This window comes from Prionailurus viverrinus, chromosome B3 (genome assembly GCF_022837055.1).
Source record: "Prionailurus viverrinus isolate Anna chromosome B3, UM_Priviv_1.0, whole genome shotgun sequence".
Lineage (NCBI taxonomy): Eukaryota > Metazoa > Chordata > Mammalia > Carnivora > Felidae > Prionailurus > Prionailurus viverrinus.
This window is the reverse complement of record NC_062566.1, coordinates 137,781,236-137,805,094: the sequence shown is the minus strand read 5'-3', so window position 1 is coordinate 137,805,094 and position 23,859 is coordinate 137,781,236. Positions and strand designations below refer to the sequence as shown.

Below are 23,859 nucleotides of genomic sequence, written 5' to 3'. Positions count from 1 at the left end.
CTGTTGTGATCAGGTCTGCCTTCCAGAAAGAGCATTCCAAGCGTCAAATTCTTCCCTAGGTGAGCTCATCTCTACCGTGGTTTCAGCTGCTATGTACTGATGGCTCTCGAATTTTGTATCCCTATTCTGGACGCCTCCCCAGCTCCGCGCCCCACAGCCCACAGCTCACAGCCCACGCAGCCCTTCAGCCTGTATGGCCCACAGTCCCTCACACCCGCAAGCCGCACCATCATCTGCCTGCCCATCCTTCTAGCTCCTTCTAGCTCTGCAAATGGCGCTCAGATGAGCCAGAGTCTCGGTGTCATCCCTGGCTCCCTCTTCCCCCTGACCCCGATGATGCACGTCCTGGTGAGGTGGCCCTAAGTGCCCCTCGAGTGCAAATCACCACCACAATCCCCTGGCTTCACGCAGTGGACTCCGGCCCCCTCCCCCTCTGCTTCTAGCCTACCCTCCACATTGCAGGGGGAGCCCCCTTCCAAAACTCCCTGAGGCTCTGACCACGTCACTCCCTTGCCTCAAAATTCTCTGCCATGTTCTCTCTGCTCCTCAGAAGAAGATCAAACCCCTCAGTGTGGCCGAGAAGCCCCACGGGACCCTCCCTCCTTCATCTCAAGCCACTCTGCTCCTTTTTCTTTCCCCGTAGGAGGCCTTTCAGTTTCCAAAAGGACCTGCCACTCTCCACTTCCTAATCCCTCGCCCTGGTCTGGAGGGCTCTTCTCCCCCGCACCCTGCCCACTCCCCCCACCCCCTTGCAGTGTCTGACTTCCACTCATCCTGGAAAGAAGAACTCACACAGGCCTTCCTTAGGAGACGCCAATACTCATGCCCCGAGTCCAAGGCCCTGCAACCCTCTACAAGGTTCCTTAGACTTCCTAGCACCTTCTATCCCTGGGGTCATTAAGTAACTCACTGTGAAGGCAGCATTGAATGTCTAGCTCCCGATGAGCAACACGTTGACAATGTGCACCCTTGGAACACCTTGAAGGGGGCTGAGACTGGCAGAAAGACAAGTTTGGGGCTGCCATTTTTTTTTCTAATCTATTTATTTTTGAGAGAGAAAGAGAGAGAGGGAGAGAACCAGCAGGAAGGGGCAGAGAGAGAGAGAGAGAGAGAGGATCCGAAGTGGGCTCCACGCTGATATTGCAGAGCCCGATGTGGGGCTCAAACTCACGGACCGCGAGATCATGACCTGAGCCGAAGTCGGATGCTTCACCAACCGAGCCACCCAGGCACCCCCTTGGGGCTGCCATTCAAAAACACAAACAAAAACCCAGCTGAGAACGACGAGCTTCTGAACGGAGCAGCGGGGATGGATGGATGATCAGCAGAATCCACGATGCCGAATGAGACTGGAGAATGGGGGAGAGAAGAGTCCAGGATGATTATTAGGGAAATCTAGGGTTGTTTATTAAGCCCGGAGAGTTCAGTTCTTTTCCAGACAGCTGGCAGAATAAATATTGCAATTTAAGACACAACTAAGTATTCTGCAAAAAGGTGGCTTTCCACACCAAGACTATTTTCCAACAAGGACACAGCTTTAGAAGAAACAAAATTGGAAGTATGTCTCCCTAACTCTTCTTTTAGAAATTAGTTCTTTAGAGAAAGAGAAACTCTTGCAAGGAGCCATTTCTTTAAAGTAAACCAAAGAGGATGTGCACTTGCTCCTGTGTGCACCCCAGGACACCCCCAGTCCTGGACTGCATTCAAGCCCACTTGCTGCTTCCAGCAGAGTATTAAATCTATGTGTCAAACATCTAGTGAGAAAAGCATGAAGCTTCTGGGGGCAGGATGCTGGACTGACAGTTCCATAGCATTGCGAGGTTACAGCACACTTTGTTTGATTACCGAAGTTTCTGCTGGCGTTTAAAACATTTTGCTAATACTAGAAACCCCCCATTAATAAGCTAGGACTTTAAAGATGAATAAGAAATATTTTTTTCCAAAAGCGGGGCGCCTGGGTGGCTCAGTTAAGCACCTGGCTCTTGACTTCGGCTTAGGTCGCGATCTCGAGGTTCGTGGGTTCAAGCCCAGTGTCAGGCTCTGTGCTGACAGAGTGGGGCCTGCTTGGGATTTTCGCTCTCTGGCCCTCCCCCGCTCACGTGCGTGTGAGCACGCGCTGTCTCTCAAAATAAGCTTAAAGATTTTTTTCCTGAAAGAGATTTTTATAAGTAGTACCAAATACCATCGATTTTAAGCCCTTACTAATAAAATCAACGCTTTAATGTACGGTTTTTAACGCCGCTGTGATTAAGTTTTTCACGTTACTAGTTTTACGGCCTGACCTGATTACAACACTACCAACAAAGATGTTACTCCTCTTTCCTTATCTACCTTCCACCCAACTAAAGTGTTTATTTTTTAAGAGAATATATAAAAAGGCTCACACTATCTCAGAAATTAGCAATAACCAACTAACGGTTACTTTTTAAGCACAGTTTTGTGAATTTTCCACCAAAACGCTTGGGTTTGTTTATAATGTCATAAATGCTTGTGGTTTGGCTATAAAATAAATTCCTTGCCGGGTGGAGAACCAAATGTACCAATAAGAAATTCTTGGGGCGCTCGAGTGGCTCAGTCGGTTAAGCGTCTGACTCGGTTGTGGCTCAGGTCATGATCTCACGGTTCGTGGGTTCGAGCCCCACATCAGGCTCAGCGCTGACAACTGCAGGGCCTGCTTGGGATTCTCTGTCTCCCTCTTTCTCTGCCCCTCCCTCCCCCGCTTGTTCTGTCTCAAAAATAAACATTAAAAAAAATTTTTTTTAAAGATGTTCAAGATTTTAAACAAATTATTCTTAATTTTCAAAATATAAATCCTTAGAAATTAAAAAGATTTTCTGTTTCAAAACTAGAAAATATAAACAGCAGTAGCTCAAAAGACTAATAATGGCGATTTCACAACACCACTGGGAGTAGCAGGTACCATTGACTTGACCCGCCACGGTTATTAAAAAGTAACACCGGGGGGCGGGGGGGGGGGGGCCTGGGTGGCGCAGTTGGTTGAACATTCGACTCTTGATTTCGGCTCAGGTCATGACCTCAGTTTCCCGAGTTCCAGCCTCACACTGGGCTCTGTGCTGACAGTGCAGAGCCTGCTTGGGACTCTCCCTCTCTTGCTGCCCCTCCCCTCCGTGCGCTCGCGCTCTCTCTCTCTCTCTCGCGCTCTCTCTCTCTCTCTCTCTCTCTCAAAATAAATAAACTTAAAAAAAAAAAGTAACACTTGTAGGAGAAGATCAGGGAACCGGTAGTTAAACTCTGTACCGGCTTTAGAAGGAATTTGATGGTCTCTCGTGACACCTTCCAAGGGAAGACAGAGACAAGGCTACTATCCAGAATCATAACCCTTTAAGGCAATGACCAGCTTCCATATTATGATAACGCTGAAACATCTTTTTTGAGCACCAGGATTATTTACAGCATCACACCCCAGACTACAACGGTGTTGTAACTTGATGGGGCCCTGCGTGCTAGAGGAAACTCACCCTCAAAAAGCAAAGGTAAAAGCAAGAAAAGAAAGAGTTTACCCATCACACATATAAAACAGACAAGAATTTTAGGTGAAGATCAGTAAGAAGTACAAAGCAAAAGAGCTATTATCTTAGGCTGCATTACGAGAAGTATAAACTTTAGAATAAGGGAGGTGAAGTATCCTACTCTATTCTGCTCTGCTTAAAAACCATGTCTAGAATACCACATTCAGTTATGTCCAAGTTTAAAAGACATACAGACAAAAGGAAACATGTAGATCAGGCAATCCGAAATGATTAAAATTGTATCTTATGAGGCACATTTTTTTCCCATGGTAATGTTTAGCTGGAAGAAGACTTCAGAAAGAGCAGCCACAATTGTTTTCAAACATGTGACAACCTCGTGTATGGAGAAGAGATTAAACCTATTCTCTGCGGATCCAAGATGCAGAACTTGGGCCAAATTTTGAGCGTACATAGGAACCGGCAGCCTGAACTGTCCAAAGAAGGAATGGACTGCATGGAGAGAGAGGACTTTCCAGTCCCTCGGAACGGCTCAAACAGTAGCTATATACCTTCTGAAGCATCCTCCCATCCAACCAAGATTTCAAGCCCTGGAGGGAGGGGGGCACCGGACCAGGGTAAGGGTAGGGGGCAGGTGAGGAGGGCCAGGGTGCTCTTCTCATGCTGCCTCGGTGGAAGCAGCTCTGTGTTCATCTGCTTTCCATTTGGGTTCCTGGGTGAGCTGTGCTTTGAAGAAGCAGGTCAAAGGCTTAAGAAGGTCAACCACAGGATGAAGTAACCTGTTAGGTCCCCTCAAAGGCTGAGATCTTCCAACCCATGGCCTCTCAGCAAGGGTGTGCACAATGCTTCCTGGTGAGCCCCAACTGATGGAAAGCATCCAAAGTGACTCAATGAAATAGCAACTTTTTATTCTTTGCTCCCACTTCCCTCCTTCCTCCAGTTCTGCTCCTCTCATCGGCAAGGTGCAATGTAAAAAGAGGTAGACAGTTTCGACGTCAAAAGATTCAGATTGGTTCCCTAAAAATATTAAAGCCAGAGCTCCCATATGACCCAGCAGTTCCGCTTCTGGGCCTCTGCCCCAGAGAAGTGAAAACACAGGTCCACACAAACGCCTGTATACGAACGATCAGAGCATCATTCTCTGTAATAGTCAGAAAGTGGAAACAGCCCCAAACCCCATCAGCTGGACAATGGATCCCCAAAATGCGGTACATCCATAAAATGGAATGTTATTCAGCCATAAAAAGGAACAAAGAACCGACAAATGCTACCAGCTTGGACAAACCTTAAAACACGATGCTTAGTGAGAGAAGCCCGACACAAAAGCTCGAATGTCGGGATGATTCCGTTTACCTTAGAACATTCAGACTCAACAGAGACAGTAAGCAGATTAGTGGTCATCAGGGTCTCGGGCAAGGTGGGGGGGGGGGGGGGGACAAGTGACAAGGGGGTTTCTTTCTGGGCTGATGAACATGTTCTAAAATTAGATACCGGTGAAGCGGGCACAATTCTGTGACTACGTGAAAAGGCACTTCGTTGTACACTTTCAAAGGTACGTCAGTCATATCTCAGTAAAGCTGCTAGTGAAACAAACAAACAAAAAGATTCGGAACCAAGCCTTTCGAGTCGTGTGGCTTCATAAACTCACCAAATCTCTTTGAGCCTCAGTTTCCTCCTGTGCCAGAAAGGGCGGTAACACCACTTACCTCAACGGGAGGCTTTGGAGAAACCAGGGAGTAGAGAACGGTTAAGTATTTCCCAAATCCTAAACTGGCTTATCAATGATAACTTTTCTTCACTTTTCAACTGGTGCGGTTTTTCCCGGAGCAGTAAAAGAAGTCTGCGGTTTCTAGCTCGTTTGACAAGAGTTCTAAGTACTTGGGAGAAAAAAAGAGAGAGAGAGAAACAAAAACACACACACACAAAAAACGCTGCCCAAGTTTTCTCCTAACATCAAGGTACCAATATCTGAAAGAAGAGAATGAACTACACATCGCCTGGCTTTACACGTAGTATCCGCTGCAAATTAGGGGACACAGCGAGAAAAAACAGATCAGAGGAAGACGGAAATTTCATTCATTCGAACAAAGCTTTCTTTTCCCGCTCGTTTATATATTTATCTTGCCAGGAGGATGCTAACTGTGACCGTCCCCCAACGAAGAGGGATGGCCTGGATTTTCTGAAGCTAACATGGAACTATGACTTTTCAGCTCCTGTCACCATCAAAAGCTGGAAGCTTCAGCAACATACGAAAACGGAGGAGTTCATCTATGACACTGTTGTGGCCTGGCCATTGTCGTGTAAATCTCTAATTTAAAAAGAAAAAAAAAAAATCTGTTTTTCAAGGCAGCTAATGAAATACCCACATGTTTAATTTAGTTCTTGGGGAAACAGTGTTGCTACGATCCAGTGTTTTAATCGAATCATCATAGTCATTAACTGAATTGTATTCATTTATATTTTCACTTAATGGAAGCCTCTTAAAGTGAAGAATTTCACAGCAAAACATCTGTTGCTTAAGACATCATCCGTTAACGTCCATTTCTGCCCCCATAAACTACTTGTGCTGTAAAGTTTATTCATATGGTAACCAAAACATAATAAAAACAGAGCTAAGAACTGTCTGAGGAAAGAAATTCAACAGTTATGATTCATTCACTTGTGTGATGAAATGATCTTACTGTTGGAGTTTAGCTATTTTAATGTGATTTTTTCTTAAACTGTTACCCATGCAACATATAAGAGCTGGCCTTTACTTGCTTCTAGACATCATTTCCAGTAAAATACTTTATCAATACTGCTAAACGAGCAATTAACAGCAAAAAAAAAAAAAAAAAAGGCCGAAAACCAAAACACTCATGAATAGAGATGTGTAGGTCAACTTTACAACTGAGCTGCTATTTAGGAACATATGACCAGGCCCCCAAACAACTGCTCAAATAAAAATATCTAGGCTCGTTTTCATAACCTAAATCAAACTGTCAGCATATATGCCCACATATTAATGTTTCAAAACCCTTCCTGCCTGAAATTCACTTAATGTAATTTTCAGCCACATGCTTTTCACAACTAACATAAAAGGATTTTTATCGAAAACATGTAGGAGGCTGTACGACCTTCACATCAAAAATAGCAATTCAAGAGGCACCTGGATGGCTCAGTCGGTTATGTGTCTGACCGGCTCAGGTCATCATCTCACAGTTCGTGGGTTCGAGCCCCACATCGGGCGCTGTGCTGACAAGGGAAACCTGGAGCCTGCTTCAGGTTCTGTGTCCTCCCTCTGTCTCTGCCCCTCCCCCGCTCGCTCTCTCTCTCTCTCTCTCTCTCTCTCTCTCAAAAATAAACATTATTTAAAAAATAGTAATTCAAATAGGATTGATTGTAGGTCATTTAAGGAAACTATTCAAAATATTGCCGAGAACTCTATTCAACCTATGGGAGAGCAAAATCAGACCCACGACTGCAAACTGTGAGGGATTCCAGTGGCTCCCAGAGCATCAGATACACTCTATCTGCCTTCAACACCTCCTGAGGACCGAAAACACAGGGCTTCTGCTCTGGGAAACTGCTGTTACATCTGGAGAGTCAAAACTTTCATTCCACTGAAGAGCGCATTACTAAGTTAATGAAGGCCTGCATGTGATTAACATGAAAATTACAGGCTGCTAAAACCATCAGGAAAACGCTTCCACGAAAAAGAGATCGATTCCACCAGGAATTAAACTATCATTATAGAGGAAGAATCAACACACCCAGGGATCTTCATTGCTACAGCTAATACCTCCTATTTGCAGGCAGGTGTTGATGAGCTAGAAAAGTTTCCCTAAACCACAATTACAATGGCAAAAATAAATTGCTCAAGTTGTCAAAGCACCTAGAATGCCAAATTATTCGCAAATTCTATACAACACACATTGTTTCTTCGTTGACAAACTTTTGGGACCCTCTGATAAAGCAATAAATCCGACGTCAGAAAAAAAAAACTGGTTAACTTTTGTGCATGAATTATCATACGTCGGGTTCTCATAAAATATGCTGTGGTGTGAAAATCTTTTTCAACCCTGCTAGTGAGACTAAATAAAGCCTTTCAAGCACGAGAATATTACATTTTTCTTTTAAAGATGTCATTTTGGTAGTTATTTACCGTTTCCTTCCTGTAAAAAAAAAATTTTTTTTTTTAATGCAACAAGATCTACCAGCCCGTAAACAAAACAGTGCGAGCACTTTCCAGCCAGGTTCGCCGCTCCTGTGCACCGCGTTGCACGGCGGCGGTTTCCCCAAAGTAGAACTGACCGGCGTCGCAGGCAGCGGCCGCCACGAGCACCGCGCACCTCCCCAGGGAGTGCTGTGCTACTCGGCGGTCTGTTTTCCGAGTTCCTCCCGCGGACCCTCCCAGGCGGACGCGAACCGGGCGGCCCCGAGCAACACGTCCCCGCGCCCGCGGCCGCCCCGGCCTCCCCACGCGCCGCCCGGCCCCGTGCGCTCCGCGGGTCCCCGGCACCCCCGGCCGCCGCCCGCGCGCCCTGGCGGGCCCGGCGCGGGCGCGGACGCGGGGCCCGGGGCGCGGGGCGCGGGGCGCGGGCGGCGGGGGCGAGCCGGGCGCGGCCCGCGGGCCTGCACAATGCGCCCGCGGCGGCGGGAACCGCGCGCCTCCGCCGCAACTTTGCGCGGCCTCCCGGCCCCGGCCTCGCCCCCGCGCCGGCCCCGGCCCCCGCCGCCCGCGGCCCCCGCCCTCCCGGCCGCCGCCCCTCACCGTTGCAGAACTGGAGCAGCGAGGACGTGTCGTACAGGCTGCTGTAGCTCGAGAAGCCGTCCTCCATGCTGAGGCCGCCGGGCCGCGCCCGCTCCCCCCCGGCCCGGCCGCGCCGCCGCCGCTCACCCCCACACTGAGCCGAGCCGAGCCGCGGCCGGCGCTGGCGCTGGGGCCGGCCCTGCTGTGGCGGCGGCCGCGGCCGGTTACCATGGCAACCCCGGGCCCGCCGCCGCCGCTGCCGCCGCCGCCGCCGCCGTCGCCGCCGCGCGGGCCCGACGCCGGCGCTGCCGGCGCTGCCCGCCAGGGGGCGGCCTCGGCGGGGCGGCGGGGCGGGGCCGGGGGCCGGGGACGCGGCCGGGCGGCCGGGTGCCCGAGCGCTGGGGGCCTGCGGGGGCGCCGGGGCCGGACCCCGCCGCCTCTCGGGACCGCGGCGTCCCCGGGAGGGCGGGACGCAGGGGTTGGGGTGGGGGGGCGCGGGGGACAAAGGCAGCGGCGGAGCGGGCGCGCGGGGAGCCGGGCCGGGGGGAGCCCCTCCCCACCCCCACTGCGGGCGCGGAGGCCCGCGCTCCCCGAAGGCCCCGTCCCCGCGCCCGCCTGCAGCTCCAGGCCCAAACATGGACTGCGTGCCAGCCCATTTCGGCCGCGTTTCCCCCTCGCAGCGGCGCCGCTTTTGGCCGCGTCCTCCGGCCGCGGCGCGCCCCTCTCCCCACACGTTTTCCGCCGCCACGAGGCCCGGCCTCCGGGGAGGATTAGCGCGGGGTGGTGACTCCGCTCGGCCGTCGGCTCGCCGGCGGGGAGAGAGGCGGCCTGCCGCTGCAAATGGAGGCCGGGGCACCTGGGGCCGCACAGTCTGGGCGGCCTGGGAAGGAGCCACAACATCTGCTCGGCTCCTTCCCCTCTGATCGGCCCCTGCGGTACAGATTTGTCACATTACACACTTGTTAACTGGTTCCAGGAGCCCAGAGAGCCGTGTGCATTCCGTCTCGGGAAGACAGCGAGTTCCGAACAAGTTCCATAGCAGGAGAGGCACCCGGACCCACCAGTGTGTAACTTTCCCAGCGCGCGCGCGCACACACACACGCACACACACACACACACACACTCACACACTGCATTAATGACTGGAGTTCCACCACGCTCCGCGTCAAGTACCGGTGCTGGGAAATAACATAGGAGGAAGCAGGAGAGAAGAATGTCTCCGTTGGATGGTCCCCCGGGCGCAGGAGAGACTGCCAACATTTGAGCTCCTTGTCACACAATTGTTACCATTCACTTACACGATATAACCGCATGTGATTCCCTTACATGTTCGAATTCACTTACATGTCTGAAGGGTTGCAAGTTGTTAGTATTCGCCTGCATGGGTTGAACACACTGTGGGTGAAATGAGTAAAAAGTTTCCATCAGGGCGGTGTGTGGGCCTCACTGGGTTCAGAGGCAGAAGCAGAGGGCGTGGTGAGGGCGGGGGCTCTGTCCCTGCGAGTGTCCCTGCAAGTGACATCACTGGACATCGTGGGCAGAAGGGAGGTTGAAGACCTTACCCCGGACCTGGTCAGGAAGACCAAGCACAGGGGGACAAGAGGGATTGTTCACAGGAAAAACACGTGTGGGACCCTGAAGGGCTGCGGGCACTGCTGGTTTGACGGTCCCAGTGCTTGAAGGATGATGGGAAGGACAGACGGCATGAGTGATCCGGGGTCTGCTACGGGCCAAAGGGCTGGTCTGATAGGAATGAATGGCTTGTATTGCAGACAGGTGGGAAATGAGATTGCACAGAGGTGGGGGAGAGCCAGGTAGGAGAGGCCCGGAGGGCCGGCGGAGGAGCCTGAACACAGCCCGGCAGGAGGAAGGTGGGAGGCTTGCACACAAGCCAGTGGCTGCTAAGACTGCATTAGAGAGATGAGTCTGTGTGTGGAGAGGACAGCAGGGCCTGGAGCTGGAGTGGCCCAGGGTGAGGCCAGGCCAGAGGGAAGAAAGAGAGACTGAGGGTGGGCCAGAGGGATGGGCCAGAGGGACGTGCCTGTAGGGCAGACAGCTGGAGAGGCGGGGAAGCCAAGACAGAGAGCAAGCATCCCACTCAAAATGCCTGGAGCAAATGGAGATTGGAGAGGGCCTGCCAGTGAACGAATGGGATTTGGGTAGAAGTTGTTAATGAACTTTCCAAAGGTGAGAATGGAAAGTCGACAGAAGCAGGGCAGAGACTACAGGTAGCGGTAGCTAGGAGAGAAAGAAATTCCAAAGGAGCATCAGGAAAGAGAAACAGGGAAACCTAACGGGACATTGTCAGAAGACCACGGGGGAGGGGAAGGGGGGGGGTATAAAAGTTACAGAGAGGGAGGGAGACAAACCATAAGAGACTCTTAAATACTGAGAACTGAGGGCTGATGGGGGGCGGGGGAGAGGGGAAAGTGGGTGATGGGCATGGAGGAGGGCACCTGTTGGGATGAGCACTGGGTGTTGTATGGAAACCAATTTGACAATAGATTATATCTAATTTTAAAAAAAAACACAAGCATCTGAAAAAAAATCAATGAAGAAACTGTAAGCGCTGAGCGTTGCAAAGCGGTGGGCGCTTTCACAGAATTCTCTGCAGAACGGATCATGGAGAATGAGGCCTCCATCTGGTAGCAAAGAGCCTGCTGGGTGGCCAGGAGCATCTTGGTGACCAGTGGGGACAGGAGCCAGGGCCTGCTGGTCATCAAAAGATGAGCACACGTAGATGCGTGTTTGAGAATTTTGGCAGGAAAAGGAAATGCGGGCCAAATACAGAGGGCAATGGAGGCAGCAGGGTCACAGAAAGCCACCCCGGCCACCGACCAGCACAGGTAGACTGCAAGAGGCAGGTGCTATAATGGAAACCAATTTGACGATAAATTTCATATTTAAAAAAATAAATACAGCATAAAATTAATGATAAAAAAATCAAATCAAATCAAGCAATCAATAAAATAGGTGCATGAAAAAAAGAGGCAGGTGCTGTAGAGAGGGGGGTTTTAGAGGACAAGACTTAACGCAGGTGCACTGTGACCTTTACCCTTGTCTGTCTTCCCGTTTCCCACCTTTCCGCCTTCGAATCCCATCCTAACCCCACCCTTACTCCACGCTGCAGTTTTACATATTAGGATACAGCAGAGACTTGGTATAAAAAGCTGACCGTGGCATCCTTAAACTTGGAAAGGAAATGATAATTATAAATAAGTGATTAAAAGAGGGTTCTTCTGAAGAATGTGAATATTCTTCATTTATGACTTTAAAGATAATGATCTTTGACCACAACTAAGGAGAGTTAAGAAGAAAGAAAATTCAGAAGTGGGGCAGGAGAAAAAATGAGCTGGAGATTTTCAGAGAAGATGTTACTTGCACTAGAGCAAAGTTACAATTAACAGGAGCTCAGTCCACTTGCTTTTGAGATGATAAAGATCGTTATTATGCTCTTAACCTAGAATATGAAACGCCCCCTATGTTTTGGGGGCGCCTGAGTGGCTCAGTCGATTGAGCTTCCAACTCCGGCTCAGGTCATGATCTCACGGTTTGTGAGTTCAAGCCCCGCGTCGGGCTCTGTGCTGATGGCTCAGAGCCTGGAGCCTGCTTGGGCTTCTGTGTCTCCCTCTCTCTCTGCCCCTCCCCCACTCATGCTCTGTCTCTCTCTCAAAAATAAATAAACATTAAAAAAAAAAAACAACTTAAGAAAAAGATCCATGGGGGAGAGTCCAAGAAAGATCTCTGAGCACTTAATTAATGATGTATGGGTTTTGCACCCAAACACTTAAACAGTCTGTTGTTCTGTGTCATTTTGAAATTCTTGGTGGCCCAGGACCAGAAACTGTTGTCATTGTAATAAGCGATGTATACTCTCAAGGACAATAGAACCAAAGCATTTAGTGGCATAATAGAAGCATATTGTACAATGTGTGGAAAACAGGAAAATAGAAGCTCTGTAGCCTTTATTCATAGAGAAGTAATAAAAAACGAAATTGCCCAGAAACGTAGGCCTCGTGTGTCTATTGTTTAATTCAGCATTTCTCCAAAAATAGTTAATCCAGTACCAGGCACTGTGCTTGGGGCTGGGAATATAGCCACAGAACACAGTATTTTCCAAACTGCCAGTGTGGCCGTGTACTCGACTTAAAGAGTCATATGTGCACTTCAAAGAATAAAGTAGAAAATTCTACTTTAGTGGGCATGTACCTAGAGGAATTGAAAGCAGGGTCTTGAAGAGATAGTTGCACAGCCCTGTTCCTAGCAGCAACATTCACAACAGCCAAAATGTGGAAACAACCCAAGTGTCTGTCACAGACGAATGAATAAACAAGATGTGATATATACGTACAATGGAATATTTTTCAGTTTTTAAAAGCAAGGAAAATCTGACACCTGCGACAACACGGATGAACCTTGAGGACCTTATGCCGAGTGAAATAAGCCAGACACAGAAGGACAAATAATGCATGATTCCACTTGTATGAGGTCCCTAGAGGAGTCAAATTCATAGAGACGGAAAGTGGACTTGGGGGTGCCAGGGGCTGAGGGGGGTGGGAAGTCGGTGTTTAACAGGAACAGAGTTTCAGTTTGGAATGATCAGAAAGTTCTAGAGATAGATGTTCGTGATGGCCGCGTGACCGCATCATTGTATTTACCGCTGCTGACCCCTGCACTGAAAAGGGGGGGGGTCTGATTATATTCTAAGAGCAAAGAAAAGTTGCCCTTCACTTCGTGTTGTGGGTTAAACTGTGTCAGCCCAAAATTCGTACGTTGGAGGACTAACCTCTACTACCCCGGAATGTGACCTTATTTGGATGCAGGGTCTTCACAGGGGTCATGAAGTCAAACTGAGGTCATTAGCGGGGTGCCAAGGTGGCTCAGATGGTTAAGCGTCTGACACTTAATTTCAGCTCAGGTCATGATCTCACAGTTTATGAGTTCAAGCCCCTCGTGGGGCTCCTGGGTGACAATGAGAAGCCTGCTTGGGGTTCTCTATCTCCCTCCCTCTGCCCCTCCCTTGCTTGCTCTCTAACTTTCCCTCTCTGTCTCAAAATAAATAAATAAACATTTTCTAAAAATTGAGGTCATTAGGGTGGGCCCTAATCCAATAGGACTGATGGCCATATACGAAGAGAAGGTTAGGACACAGGAAAAGTGGACAGAGGAAAAAGACGGTTGTCCAGAAACCAAGGAGGGAGGCCTGGGACGGATCCTCCCCTTGTGGCCCTCGGAAGGAGGCAAGCCTGACAAGCCCTTGATTTTGGCCTTCTAGCCTCCAGACCAATGAAGTGATCAACTTCTGCTGCTTAAGACCCTCTCCCCCACTCCCCCCACCCCCCAGTGCATGCTACTTGGTTACAGCCGCCCTGGCAAATTGACATAATATAGAATCCCGAAGTCAAGGGTTGGTTCTCCCATGGATTCAAGACACCATTCACTACTGATATCAAAATATAAAATACACTCTATGATAAGATTGTCACTCCATAAAATGAGAGGTAACCAGAGATTCTTGGCATCAATAAAGAACATTAAACTCTTCGGTCTCCAACCTGCCTGTACTTTTTCTACAACGTCCCTGACAAATAAATGGTCTCTCGGCCACCTCAGAGTGGAAGAGCTTGAATTATTGAAAAGATTGTTGGTTATTTTTATCCCGAATCGCCTTTCCCAAAGCATTCTTCATAGACCGCACTTTTGTCCGGTTGACTGAATCTCCGGTGTCCCGGTGTAGGCTGTCTGCTCAGGAATCGTGCAGTAACAACCTGTGTCCCGGTTTCCCCAGCTCCATTCTGTGACTCCAGGGTTAACTTGCCCAGAGAGGGGTTAACGATGTCATTTCATTCTCTGTGGCCTCTACCACATGAAGGGCAAGCATCTTGGCACAGACTTTCAAGCGTGTCTGTGTTCCTGCAGCAAATGCTGTCCTTGGCCTCTGACACGCTCCTGCCACACCATGCTATCGGCAGCTAACGTTCATGACTCTCAGTCATGCCATGCACTTGACTGCTCTGGACCCCTGCCCATGCCCCAGCCCGGTGTGCCTTTGCCTTCCCCTCCCGCCAGCTTAGAGGCTGAGTAATCCCGTCTGCTATACTTCCAACATCTGCTGGTACTTTACTGTATCCCTTATGTTAAGTTGGCCTTGCCTTAACCGGTATGCGTGTGTGTGTGTGTGTGTGTGTGTGTGTGTGTGTATCCATCCATCTCTCCCAGGAGATTAGATGCTCCAGACACCGGTCATGCTGGACATAATGTTGAAAGTAGTTGGCGCTGAGTGAATGCTGAGTGAATGAATGAGTGAATGAATGAACCCGCTAGACAACATCGGTTGCTCATAACACACGATAAGCTTCCAAATGCTTTGTAGAGAGCTCTTGCATTCTCCAGGCTGAAGCCCCCCATCCATCCTGTGATGTAGTCTCTCAACCCCTTGTCTGAATAAATGCCCACCTCGCTCAAACGGGCTCTTTTCTCCTGAATCCTGGCACCCAGAACTGAATACAATAACCTCAGCAGACCGACCGGTGTGGCCTTTCCCTTTAACAACTTGGATGTTATGATTCTATTAATGCAACTGAAGTTTGTATTGATTTTTTTTTTTTTTTTTTTTTTTTTTTGAGCAGTCAGGATGTATACTCTTGGTTCATGTTGAACTTCCGGTCAATTACAAACCTATCAGTCTTTTCAAATGAACTGCTGTTGGGTCTTCTCCATCTTGTACTGAGCTAATCGATTAAAAAAAAAAAAAAAGAAAAATCTAAAGACAGGATTTATCTTTACGCTGTTAAATGTCATTTTGTTGGTTTCAACCCATCCTCTTAGCCAACCCAAATCTTTAAGCTCTGATATCTGGCATCTAAGACATCAGCTTTCTGACGATGGGGCGTGTGCCATAACAAACTCTTTAATGCCCTCTTTCATCCTTGTAATCAACAGACATGTTAGCAGCACAGGAGGGGGTGGGGCTCCGTGCACCCATCCAGACGCCTCACCAGCCGCATCTCCGTTGCTGTAATTATCAATACTCTAATATGTTTGTCCAACTAAATATGCAATTGCCCCAATTGTTTGTTCGCCCAGCCTATTTTTCTTCAGTATGCACAGTGTTTTGTGAAGATCTTTACCAGTGCTTTGTAAATCCAGTCTGGTAACGCCACGAAAAGAGAGAACAAAGTTGGTTTGGCTCTTAGGAACCGCATCGCCTTCCAAGATCATACATGCTACCTCTTCAAAGATCTGTTAAAATGTTTGCTCGGAACCCATATTAAACCCCTCAAATTTATCAGCCGTTATTTTCCAGAAGCCAACTTCTTCCGTGTTGGGGAAAATTATGACATTTTTCCCTTCCCAGTTTTCTGCAATGCCCATCTGGTGAGGTTCGAGATGGTTTGTCAAGGCCCAGAGAAGGCGGTCGCGGTAACTAAGGAGCGCCCACCATTTCTCACCTATCTTTGGGCTCTTGGCAATTCCTCTGGGGATGTTTCTTCTACACTCTCCAGTTTTACAACTGTTCTCCCTGTGGGAGAAAAAGAAACCCACAAGGCAGAGTGCAGAATATGCAGACAGCTTTCAGAGTCTTCCAAGGCCCCTGGTCCCCCTGCTCATGCATCTGCCGCCCCAATGAGCTCACGTTGCCCCAGACCCTCCCTAGTGAGCTGTCCCTGGGGCTCCCCCTGTGTGGTTCCCACTGTGGCAAGGGTCCTTCCACTCTGTCTGTAAGCTCCGCTCCACTGGGCTCTTTTCTCCTGAACGAGATACAATAACCTCAGAGTCCTGCCAGAGTCCCCGCCTCCTCCGCTGCTTAGGGCAGGCAACACGTCCACGTGTGCCAAACCAACCTGCCTTTTGAAACTCTGTAGAAACTGGACCGTTGACACCATGGGAGCTGGGCTTCTGCTCTTGGCTTTGTGTCTGTGCACCTGCCCCGCCCCCAAGCCTCAGCTCCCAACACCTCCCAGCCCCCTCAGCAGCCAATGTGGAGTCCTCATAGTGTTCTCCTTGGTCTCACGCTTGGGAACCTGGTCCTCACGTTTGCAGGCCCAAAGGTGAGTCGGCTGTAACTCGGGGAAGCTGGCTCCTGACTACCTGTGCACATCCTGTCCTGGACGGGCTGGGGCGGGTCAGAAGCACTGGCTGGGAAACAGCACACACAGCCTTATCAGGGGCCTCTCTCCAGCCTCATTCTGCCATCACAGGACTGTCGGCACCGGAGAATCATGAACTTCTGAGCCGTCCACAGAATAGTGGACGAATAGTCCACTTACTATCCGAGACTATCGGATAGTCTCCTTACTATCCGAGAAACCCATGGCTTTTCTTTCTCCTCTCAGAAGGTTATTTGCTCAAAAGTGTTCTTTTTTTGTGTGTGTTTAATTTATTTTTGAAAGAAAGAGAAAGAGAGAGAGTGGGGGAGGGAGGGGCAGAGAGAGAGGGAGACACAGAATCCGAAGCAGGCTCCGGGCTCCGAGCTGTCAGCACAGAGCCCGACGCGGGGCTCCAACCCACAAACCGTGAGATCGTGACCAGAGCCGAAGTTGGGCGCTCGACCGACTGAGCCACCCAGGTGCCCCGTCACTCAAAAGTGTTCTTGAGGATCTGGATTCATCTAAATGATCTACAAGTTTTGAAGCGTCTGAATTGAAGTGGAAAATTTAGAGTAATGTTCGATTGGCTTTCCCTTTCTAGAGTTATGTTGACTCTTGACATTGATTTAGGAAACTTGACATTGTGACTGTCTATAATTCATACAGTCATGCAGGTGTTGCAATAGATTACAAACAAAATCCCCGTTGCAACGTCTCCACTCAACAGTGTCATTTTCAGGAATATTTGCAAGGTTTTATGGCAGTTTTTGGCATACCACTGACTAACCGCAGAGTAAATACACCAATATCAGGTAGGCTGTTCATCCCAGAGTGCTGGGGCAGCCGGATTTGTCCCTGTGTCCTGGGTGATCAGCCGGAGCCCCCCTGTGGCCCTGGGGTGTTCTGGTTTGGAAGACAAATTATATGGCAGTCCTAGCTAGCATGGAAAGACCTAGAATCTCTCCATATTGTATATTTTAAAAATTATTGAGATTCACACAAGTATATTTAAAGCGCTACCTTAAGCTGCCTCATGGCCTCAAAGTTGCAAAAAATAAAGTTGCCAGAAATCTGAGTATTTATCTGGAAAGCCAAGTAAAAGACCTGCTTCTGAAGTTTGCCTTGTCCCTGCCCACCACTTCCATCACAGGCTTTTACATTTCTGTGGGCTGGACGCATAACACTTGTTTGTAATTAGCCCAGGGTCCTGGAAGCCTTGCTAAAATGTTTGCCTTTGGACTTTAGACTCCAGCTATCCCACTGATTAAGGCAAAGGTTTAAAGGGTCTTCTGATGAGAGATCAGTGGTGAGACACTGCTGCTCCTTCCTCACTCATGGCTTGCTCACAGACAGGGTGCTGACCATTGGCTCACTCCTTTGCACACACTGAGTGACCACTCTGGGCTGGGAACAGAGGACACGAGGGGGAGTAAAGCACCAGCCCAACCCTGGGGGTCTCATGGTCCGGGAGGAAGCATATGCACAGGAACACACCAAACACACAGGAGGGGACCAAGGCTCATTGGGGAAATGTGCCACTTGCCACCCATGCATGAACTCCAGCCCATGCTACATGTCTGTAGGGTGGGTAGTACTGCCTCAGTTTTACACATAGGGAAACTCCCCTGGGAGCAGAGGGGCAGGTGCCTCGCTTGAGGTCACGGGGCTGGTGAGTGGTGGAGGCAAGGTTTAAATCTGGTGCTTTCAAGTCCAGACTCTCATTGTACTGTTCTCAACGACCATCTCTGCAGCTGGGGAAGACATTTGAGAGCCGAGGGGGAAGGAAGGGAAGACTTTACCCAAGAAGCTGGGTAATACAAGCTGACATCCCTGCATCCCCGGAGGCTGGGCAGATGGAGACGAGCCAGGGGTGGATGGGCCCAGAGCTCCAGCCCTGATGGCCTGGGAGATGAGACAGTGGGAGGACAAGGGGAAGCTGTCCAAGAAGAGGCTAGCATGTCTGGGAAATGATGAGCCACCCAGCTCTGTTCAAGCCAAGCATGGGACAAGGAGGTCAAACTGGAGGCCCCACTGCGGAAGGTCTGGGCGCCCCTACTAAGCGGTTGGCTTGGCCCGTGGGTAACAAGAAGTCCCTGGACGCCACACAGTTAGGCTGTGCCTTAGGAAGGCTGATTGGAAAAGGTGTGCAAACTGGACCAGGGGACACTGGGGACATGAAAACAATCTAATGGACCCCTGGCGTACCTCTGGGTGAAGTGGTAAGACCCTGGGCACCGGCGTCCCAGGTGGGTCAGGAATGGGCTGGCCAGACCAGGCTGCTGATTCAGAGGACACCAAGGAAGGATGTCTTCTAAGGGAAAGGGAGTTGGGGGGGGCGGTGCAGGAAGTGAGGTGGGTATGGGGAGAAGGCCATGGTTTGGCAATGAGGATACCACTGGGGACCCAGAAGCTGGACAGCTGAGTAGTGACAAGGCCAGAGGGCTAGAAGTGGCCAGGATCAAGCAGTCACACAGGGAGACCATGTGACTCCCTCATGGGCAGCATGGCCAGGGTGGGGGGAAGGGTATTTGTCAGGGTGGGAAGAGTCAGAGGAAGGGAAGTTGGTGACAATTCAAGGAGGCAAGAGATGGCTGCTAGGACAGGCTTCTGGAGGATGTGGTGTGCGGGGGGAGTCTCCTTGGACAGAAGGATGGAGGGCACGTCTTCTGGGAGGGAGGGTCAGAAGGACGAGATGCATGGAAAGCCACAAAAAACGTGAGGTTTCCTTTATTTCTTCAACAGATATTTTGTTGGCAACATAATCGCCCTTGTAATGGAGACTTAACAGCGGCCTTCTAGGGAAAGGCGGTGGACCGAGCACGTTCTGCTGAAGCTTCTCATGCCCACAGGCAGAGGGGATGGAAGGAGAGGATGTCCACAGAACCACAGGCTGGGGAGCAGGACAGGACAGGTATGGGCTCATCTGCCCCCAACAAGCTGCCACTGAAGCCAGTAAGGCTGGCCCAACCAAGAAGCACCCCATCTGCTACCACAGAGCCCCCCAAAGGTTCAAGGACTGACAGCACCAGCACCTATGGAAATGAGGGGCACAGGAGACGCTGGAAACAGGAGGATTAGCCAAAAGTATGCTTAGGAAGCTACTACAGACTGAATCACGTCTCCCTGAATGCCTATGTTGAAGCCTTAACCTCATCGTGGCTGTATATGCAGATAGGGCTTAAGGGAGTAATTAGGGTTAATTGGGGTCATAGTGGTGGGCCCTAATCTGATAGGATTGTGGCCTTATAAGAAGAGGAATATCTCTCTCTCCACACCCCCCCCCCCCCAATCCCTCTCCCTCTCCACCATGTGAGGACACAGTGAGAAGTCTGCTGTCCACAGCCAGGAAGAGGGCCCTGTGGGTACCCTGAGCTGGGACTTTCAGCCTCCAGAACTGGGAGCAAATAAATTTCTGTTGCGTAAGCCCCCCGCCCATAAAGGTATTTTGTTTGGCAGCCCAAAGTGACTGTGACAGAAGTGGTTAGACCCCTCCCCGATGCCTTTCCTCTCCCTGCAGAAGATTAGAGTTTTAATCTCTGCAACAGGGGAAGTAGGGGCTTCTCTGCACCAACAGATGCCAAGGGGTGCCATCCTGAAGATGAGACAGAAGCGACTGCCTAAAGCTGAACGAGGAACCACCCTCCAGCCCCCTTCCCACCCTCAGCTCTGGCAATCTTGGCAGCCAAGTGTCTGCTCATGGGAGACCCTTCTGTAGGGAACATGACAGACCTGGAGATGTGGAAGGTCCAAAGTCACAGGGGAGTCCTCCTGTTGACAAGCCTCATCTGTGGACTCAAAGCTTCAGGCAGGTTTTGAAGGTCCCTCTCTAAAATGTGGATGGAGGGGCTGAGGTCTCTAAACACTTGAGAAAATATAAAAGGATAAAGGGAGGGGAGTAATAAAGGATAAAAGGAGGGGCCTGTAATCCAGGCCCAGACGAACCATCAAGCACGTAAGGCTAAAGATGTTTTCAGTCATGCAAGTTCTCAAAAACTTAGCTGCCCTGTGCCTCCTTTCTCAGGAAGCTACTGCAGGATGTGTTCCACCAAAGTGAGGGAGTTGCCAAGAGAGAAAAAGACATGAGATCCAAAAACCAAGGAATCGGATCCAGGAGAGAGGTGAAAGGAATCCCCAATGATATGGGATGAGAGATCGCAAGGCATCAGTTGTGGAAAGGACAGTAACAATTTGCCGGGAGGCAGCCAGTCAGATGTCAGCCAGAGGACACAGGTGCTGGAGAAATGCCACCAAAAGATGAAACTGGAAACTATTGAGAGGAGATTTACACACGAGCCAGAGTATCTGGGAGATGATGTGGTGATAGATACATACAAAACAGAAGACAGTTACTTACTCCAGGAAAACAAAAAATTGTAGAAGAAAGGAAATTCAATCATGTACCACATGGCTTAACTATGGAGAGCATTTCACTGTCACAATAATATAAACACATAATGATCAAGTGAAAAAATAATGATATGACACAAACTTGACCAAGGAGGTGAAAGGCCTGTACTCTGAAAACCATAAAGCACTGATGAAAGAAATTCAAGGTGACACAAAGAAATGGAAAGATATACCATGCTCATGGACGGGGAAAACGAGTATCGTTAAAATTTCCATACTGCCCAAACTAATCCACAAATTCAATGCAACCCCTATTAAAATACCCACGGCATATTTCACAGAGCTAGAACAAATAATGCTAAAATTTGTATGGGACTGACTACAAAAGACTCCAAATAGTCAAAGCAATGTTGAAAAAGAAAAAAACTAGAGGTATTGTAATCCCAGATTTCAAGATATACTACAGGGACTTTTGGATGGCCCAGTCAGTTGAGCAGCTGACTTTAGCTCAGGTCATGGCCTTTCAGTTAGTGGGTTCGAGCCCCACATCAGACTCACTGCTGTTAGTGCAGAGCCTGCTTCGGATCCTTTTTCTCTCAAGCCCTTCCTGGATTTCTCTCTCTCTCTCTCTCAAAAATAAGTAAACATTAAAAAAAAAAAAGACATACCACAAATGTGTAGTAATCAAAACAGTTTGGTACTGGAACACTTGGGTGTCTCAGTCAGTTGAGCGTTCAGCTCTTGATTTCAGCTCAGGTCATGATCTCATGGGTTTGTGGGGTCGAGCCCCACGTCAGACTCTATGCTGACAGCACTGGGCCTGCTTGGGATTCTCAATATCTCTCTCTCTCTCTCTCTCTCTCTCTCTGTCTCTCAAAATAAAGAAATAAACTTAAAAAAAAAACAGTTTGGTACTAGCACAGTAGACACATGGATCAATAGAACAGAACAGAAATTCCAGAAATAAATCCCTGTTTATACAGTCAACTAATCAATGACAAAGGAGACAAGAATATGCAATGGGAAAAGACAATCTTGGGGCGTCTGGGTGGCTCAGTCAGTTAAGTGTCTGTTCGACTCTTGATTGCGGCTCAGGTCATGATCTCATGGTTCATGGGATTGAGCCCTGCGTTGGGATGTTATGGCAAAGCTTGGTTGGGATTGTCTCTCTCCCTCTGTCTCTGCCCCTCACCCACAGTCATTTGAGCACACACGTGCACGCTCTTCCTCTCTCTCTCTCCCTCAAAATAAAGAAATAAAAAAAGAGACAATCTCTTCAACAAGTGGTGCTGGGAAATTGGACAAAAACATGCAAGAGAATGAAACTAGACCACTTTCTTACACCAGACACAAAAATAAACTCAAAATGGTTTAAAGACCTAAATGTGAGACCTGAAACCATAAAATTCCTACAAGAACACATAAGAAGTAATTTCTTTGACATCAGCCATAGAAACATTTTTCTGAATACATCTGCTCTGGCAAGGGAAACAAAAGCAAAATTAAACTCTTAGGACTACACCAAAATAAAAAGTCTCTGCAGAGCAAAGGAAACCATCAGCAGCATAAAAAGACAACCTACTGGATGAGAGAAGATATTTGCAAATGATGTATTCAGTAAGGCGTTAATATCCAAAATATATAGAGAACTGATACGACTCAACACCAAACAAACAAACAAACAATCCAATTAAAAATGAGCAGAAGACGTGAATAGACATTTTTCCAAAGAAGACATCCAGATGGCCAACAGACACATAAAAATTGCTCAACATCACTAATCATCAGGGAAATGCAAATCAAGACTGCAATGAGATATCCCCTCACGCCTGTCAGAATGGCTAAAATCCAAAACACAAGAAACAACAAGTGTTGGCAGGGATGTGGAGAAAAAGGAACCCCTGTGCACTGTCGGTGGGAATGCAAACTGGTGCAGCCAGTGCGAAACAGCATGGAGGGTCCTCAAAAAAATTAAAAATATGACTACCGTACGATCCAGTAACCCCACTACTGGACATTTACCCAGAGAAAACAAAAACACTAATTTGAAAAGAGACACGCACCCCTATGTTTATAGCAGCATTATTTACAATAGCCAAGATGTGGAAGCAGCCCGAGTGTCCATCTATAGATGGATGGAGATATATATATATATATATATATATATATATATATGTATTGGAATACTACTCACAAAATGAGTAGTATTGTGGAATACTAGCCACAAAAAAGAATGAAATCTTGCCACTTGCAATAACGTGGATGAGTCTAGAGGATATAATACTAAGTGAAATAAGTCAGAGGAAGAAAAATATGATTTTACTCATACGTGGAATTTAAGAAACAAAACCAATGAACAAAGAAAGAAGAGACAAAGAAACCAGACTCTTAACTATAGAGAACAAATTGACGGTTACCAGAGGGGAGGTGGGGGGGAGGAGGGGTGAAGTAGGTGAAGGGGAATATGAACACACTTCCCGTGATGAGCAACGACTTATGTCTAGAACTGTTGAATCATGAACCTGAAACTAATATAACACTGTCTTTTGTACTTGAAGAAGAAGAAGGAGAAGGAGAAGAAGAAAGAAGAAGAAGAAGAAGAAGAAGAAGAAGAAATGATAACGTGACTATATTGGAAAGATGGGGAATGTGTGTGCACGTGTGGGTGTGGAGTGAGTCACGCGAAAGAGAACCAAGTCTTCATCCGCTGTGGTGGGGCATTCCAGATAACACGTTTCTGAACCCGGCAGAGCAGGAAGAATCAGGATACTTATATTATTTCAAGAAAGGTGCCCTTTGCACACCAAAAGGAACGGATACAATATTTGGAAGAGGCAGTTGGGTCTGGGAAGTCAGAATGTGGGGTTGGTACAGTAAATGAGGGAAGCTAACTGCTACTTTTTGTTTTGTTTTGTTTTTGTATTAAGCCCTGGAGAAGTACTTGATTTTTTCAAACATGGGCAGTATGGAGGCGCCTGGGTGGCTCGGTCGGTTGAGCTTCCGGCTTCGGCTCAGGTCATGATCTCACAGTTTGTGAGTTCGAGCCCCTCGTCGGGCTCTGTGTTGACAGCTCAGAGCCTGGAGCCTGCTTCGAATTCTGTCTCCCTCTCTCTCTGCTCCTCCCCCACTCATGCTGTCTCTTTCTCTCCTTCAAAAATAAATAAAAACATTTAAAAAAATTAAGAAAAACTATGTGTAGTAT

The 23,859-nt window shown here is 48.6% G+C and overlaps 1 protein-coding gene across 4 annotated transcripts in view; it reads right to left on the bottom strand.

Annotated features, from left to right (window-relative positions):
- Nucleotides 1–23,859, bottom strand: part of EML1 (EMAP like 1) — a 200,833-nt gene that overhangs the window by 136,777 nt on the left and 40,197 nt on the right. For 3 of the 4 annotated variants that reach the window (XR_007153110.1, XM_047863454.1, XM_047863456.1), the window contains exon 1: nucleotides 8,242–8,409. The exons of the other annotated variant lie outside the window; for it this stretch is intronic. Coding sequence is in view for 2 of the 3 variants with exons in the window: in XM_047863454.1 (XP_047719410.1) it covers nucleotides 8,242–8,308 (67 nt within the window). In the remaining variant the exon portion in view is untranslated. Of the gene's footprint in view, nucleotides 1–8,241; nucleotides 8,410–23,859 lie in introns of those variants that run through there. 4 annotated transcript variants of the gene reach the window in all.